We start from the raw sequence: 5,346 nt of genomic DNA, 5'->3' as shown, positions 1-5,346 counted from the left end.
ATTTGCATAGAATTATTTACCATTGTTTCTAAATCTATACACTATTAAGCCACTTGGAACTGACGAAGAAGGACAACGCTTCGCCACGTTTGATACAATAAGAGTAATTTGTGAATAGAAGGAGTAACATTCTTTAAAGAGATTAACTAATATTTTGTACAATTACAGGTGTATCTTACAATTACGGATAAAGAATTGGTACACGAATTATTCGATCGTGCGTTATTTAAGTTGAAAGAACCTGATATCGACGATTTTTTCAAAGAAAGTATTCACGATATAATAAGATTATTTATTAATCATACTGACATTAATAGATTAAGGACGTTTTACGATATGTGTGTACCACTTCTTAAAGAAATTTCTAAAACCAAGGAACAGAAGAAAGCGTATAGGTAACTTTTTAATATATTTGGAATTAAATATTTTAACTATCTTTTCTGCAAAAACAAAAATTATTTTTTATTTGTATGTTCTTTCTTTAGAAGAGATATGTGGCAGTGAGAAGGAAACGTGTAAAGAGTTTGTAGTTCAATACAGACGCGAGATACAAAAATTATTAATAATAATAATCCTCTGCTACTGAAGTCGCAAGCCAAGCAGAGGAGTATGTGCTAATTTTACAAACGTTGTTCTATAATATCAATTTCTTATGAAAATTTTAACAAATAAGCCTTACTCATTTTTTAATTAGGTACGATTAAAATGCTTAATTCATCTCATAAAAATTCATCCACAACTTGAGAAAACTAAGTTCTTCGAAGCCATTGTGCCCGAAGCAATAATGAGTTTAAAAGAGTTAAATGCGAAATGTCGAACTTCTGCATATCAACTTTTAAACATTATTGCCGAGAAATTTTTAGGAAATCCTACACATCTTAAAGATTATGTTAATATGCTCATGGTTGGTTTGAGTGGTGCGATAGAAAATATACAAAAGTATTGTACCGCATCCTTGCTGGCACTTTCTTCTATCACTTATCATTACAACGGTACAGTTTATTTCAAACTAAAGTCAAAATAAATATTTCGTATAAAAATAAATTACAAGTCTGACAAGAGAAATTGCAGAAGCTGCATTGTCATATATCAAAATATATATTACTGTGATGCCATCTCATATTGCTGCCTCGAATTTAAAATTGTTGATTAGTAACAAAGGCGTTTAATTAATAATAATAACAGGTAGTAACAAAATCCCGTATATCTCAATAAAAAAACGAATAAGTGAATTTGCAGATAGGCGCTTTATGTGCAATGAACGATGACTGCCATACGCATTTCAGACAAAAAGTACGATATTCTGGTAAAGTTAATAAGAGAATACGGAATGGAAACAATTTTTGGCATGATTCCAGCTTCCAATGCGATGTTACGTAAGAGATTAAAAAATATGAATAAGGCAGAAGAAGCGAAGAAAAAGAAAAAAGAATTGAGGAAATTGAAAAAACAAGAAAATGACGAGGATGCTGAATTCAATGCAAAGAGAAAACCTAAAAGGTAACTTTGTATTTTCCTTTAAACGGAATTTTTCTTAAACCGAAACAACTCTACAATCTTTATTAAAATTCAGTATTGAAGAAATATTGGCGGATAGCGATGATGAGTTCGATGAAGATATGGGCAATGAAGAGTCAAGGAAAAGGAAGAAAAGAACATCGCGAAAGGAAGCCTGCATTCGTGAGAATGAAGAGATCGTTGATCTCGTTGCTCCTGCGGCTGCTCGAAATATATCAAGTAAGTCTAGATATTTTTCAAAATTCGATTAGTCGAAGTTGGAATTAGATTTACAAAATACTTTTTTATCAACGCAACCTATAGTCGCTATTAATTCAAAAATAGCAGCTATAAAACGGAAAGATCGTGAATTTAAGATTACGTCTGATGGCCGTCTTACTATCACAGTAGATAATGAGAAAGATAATGAACCAGAACCCAAGAGAAAGAAGAAATCTGCGCTTTTGTTGCACAGTGATTCAGAAGACGATTATTCAGAAGACGAATTGGGGTTAGATTTGAGGCTGGGAATTCTAGAAAAATGTAAAGTAATTCAAAGAAACAAGTGAACGAAGCCAATGAATTTTTATGTTACATGATCAGAAGATGATGTTCAGTCTGTAGCCATGTCGCAAGCAATGGATAAAAAACGTAAATATAGCGATAGTTGTGATAACGTTAGCGTAAGGAGTGGATCCACATTGAAGTATCAAGGTATAATAGTAATATATAACCTATAGTAAATTTTTAATAATTATATTAAATTGACATTGAGATGGATTCCTCTAGCCTAGACTGTGTAGCTATGTATATTAATAATAATTTACTTCTCTAGATTAAGTGACTTGTACTTATAAAGATGGCTACGTTAAGTGGTTTGTATTTTTATATCATAAGTAATTGAGTGGAACTCAACTGTTTCTGTGAAGCAGAGTGTATACTGCGAAGGAGGTGGTGATACCTGAAAGAGGTAAAAACGAGTATTATGGGGATAGGTTGCTACCTTACTTTTATTAAGTTAATATGAAATGGTGCCTTATAAGGTTAGCTGGTAGCTATTTAATACGTGATGGGTTTTTTACAACGATTGTGTTACGTCGTGCGACATTCTTTCTAGAACAGGCCACACACCGCGGACAGGATGGCAACCAGATGTCCGCACGCCTTCACTGCGTACCTTCAATAGTCTTAAGAGCCGATCATAAATCTTAGAGGAATTTCTAAGGTCCTTCAGACCGAACCAAACATCTGCACTAAGTCACTGTCTAAAGGTTATTGTTTACTACGGAAAGATAGGAGAAGTTCGTCTTTCTCATGTACGATGTTTTACACTAGCAACTTTCTCTCGGGGCGGTTAACACCCTTCCTCCACTCTTCCACCACCAATCCAGAAAATTAACCTATTACCAGAGAAGTCCTTCCCTCACTCTCCCAACAAGAACTTGGTCTTAACAAATCATCTTTTCTCGCATCATTAGACGCACCCATCGCAAGTGTCCTCCGCTGCATCATCGTTACAGAAAGTTAGTCTTTATACGTTTTTTGAACCTCCCACATCTAAGCGTGCGTCGCGTACAACACCTCGTTACTCTAGCTATCAATCGAATTAATTGTACATTTCTAGTCAAGAAGTTGTTGGAATAAACATTAATTGTATTCGTTAATTCAGTGTAAAATCAATTTAACCACCCCTATTATCGCAAACGAAATCAGGGTCGATTATCCAATCGTAATGGGAATTTACGCCTCCCGTTGACGTGCTTCCTCGCAATCGCGTCTCCCCGCGAATGGTCGAAACAGATTGACTACTGCTAAGTGTTTTGTATTCTTATTTACTATAAGTGAATGAGATAGTTTGTGCTTTGTATTCTTATTTATTATAAGCATGTATTCCGCAATTAAACGGCGAAGACGATATCGGAAGTACGTGAATTGCGAGCCATGTGTAGCGAACCCACGCTACTACTAAAAATGATCAAAATCGGGAAAATCACGGGTAAAGCCGCAATGGCTATCCGCAATATACCAATAAACGAATACGGACACCTGTATGATGCCCTACGACGAAACGTAGCCACCCAAGATTCTGTTAGAGAACAACAAGACCAGCTACGCGAAACGAGACAGCGTCACGACGAAAGTGTGCAAAGTTATATCATCAGGTTCCGCAGAGCACTCAATAAGCTACAATACAGTATAACGAACGAATACTGTGACGAAATTACTAGACGAGCTATGAACGACAGGATTTTAAGAGACTCCGTAATCGATTTTATTCGAGGCCTGAAAAGCGAAATAGGACAATTACTACTCGCCTATCCACCATACAATATCCTTGAAGTCGTAAAGAAAGCCACCGACATCGAGCGATTCTTCAGGGAAGATCGAAATCGACGACCAAAACCAATGGAACGATTACGACTCCATGAGCAGCGACGACTAACAACCAATAATTCCTATTCAATCATCAGAAAACCAACTCCAACACCCAGTCCAATGCCAAGAAACTTCCGACAAACTGAACAAATACCACTTGCCCAAAGGACACAATTAAAATGCTTCAAATGCAATCAGATCGGACATGTCTCCAGTTAATGTAGAAATTTTCGAACACCCAGCCAATTTCCGAGACCACCAGCAGTTCACAATCTCGAGACAAGCAAGGAAGAAATAGAGGAACCAATAGACCAGACCTACGAATTAACGCCACAACAGGAAGACTACCCACAGTACTTTTACGATCCGACGGACAGCGACATAAATTCCTCATTGACAGCGGAGCAGGAATTAATATACTCAAGCGAAGATGCCTATTACGACCAAGAATAACAAAAGAACGAAAATTCTCGATGGGACACTCTAAATTTAAAACTAACGAACACGCTTTGATAAAACTATTTGGCAAACCTCTAGAATTCTTTGTGGTAGAAGACAACTTTCCAATTATAGAAGACAGCATACTCGGTTTACCAGCCCTATCTAAATCCAAATTTGAACTCTCAAATCAACAATTATAACGTGACAATAATATACTTTTATTGCAACAGGAAAACGACGTACCTCCAAAACAAGCAGTGTCAAAAACAGTCTACCTGGAAGGAAAACCGACAACGACATGCTTTATCAATGGTGGTGAGTGCCCAGTCAAAATGACTAATTTTATCGAAAATTCAAACACGTACGATCAAGTCTCCACGTTTAAAGATTTAGTCAGACTTTCGCATATAAAGAAAACTCACCGTGAACCAATCGAAAAGATATTGCTGTTTTACCTTGACGTATTCAATCTAGAGACCGACTTATTACCATACACTAACCTTGCTAAACACACAATAACGTTAAAAGAAAATAAAATCATTAACACAAAATCTTACCGACCGCCTGAATGCCATAAAGAAGAAATCAAACGATAAATGGACGAAATGCTACAAAAGAACATCATAGAACCATCTGATTCTCCTTACAATTCACCAGTCTGGGTAGTACCAAAAAAGGCTGACGCTTCAGGGAAACAGAAATGGCGAATTGTAATAGACTTCAGAAAAATAAACGAACTAACTGACCAGGACGCATATCCATTACCTGACATAGACGACATACTATCCCAACTAGGCAACGCAAAATTTTTCTCAGCCCTCGATTTATCCTCCGGATTCCATCAAATCCCAATGGACACAGACTCTAAGAAATACACAGCATGCTCCACACCACAAGGACACTACCATTACAATAGAATGCCATTCGGTTTAAAGAATGCACCTGCAACATCTCAACGCATGATGGATACCGCGCTAAGAGGACTCATAAATAAACATTGCTTCGTATATTTAGACGACATTATAATATTCG

The 5,346-nt window shown here is 36.5% G+C and overlaps 1 protein-coding gene across 1 annotated transcript; it reads left to right on the top strand.

The window, feature by feature from the left end:
* The first annotated feature begins 3,504 nt into the window (after positions 1 to 3,504).
* On the top strand, positions 3,505 to 4,092 carry LOC126875427 (uncharacterized). The gene has a single exon (XM_050638340.1). It carries the CDS (start codon positions 3,505 to 3,507, stop codon positions 4,090 to 4,092), a length of 588 nt encoding a protein of 195 aa, XP_050494297.1.
* Positions 4,093 to 5,346: the final 1,254 nt, after the last annotated feature.

Source organism: Bombus huntii, chromosome 18, assembly GCF_024542735.1.
Source record: "Bombus huntii isolate Logan2020A chromosome 18, iyBomHunt1.1, whole genome shotgun sequence".
Taxonomy (NCBI): Eukaryota; Metazoa; Arthropoda; class Insecta; order Hymenoptera; family Apidae; genus Bombus; species Bombus huntii.
This window is presented reverse-complemented; position numbering and strand designations above follow the sequence as displayed.

What these genes read in the sequence shown, in the direction of transcription:
- LOC126875427 (XM_050638340.1), top strand. Translation starts at nt 3,505, where the DNA reads ATGGCTATCCGCAATATACCAATAAACGAATACGGACACCTGTATGAT.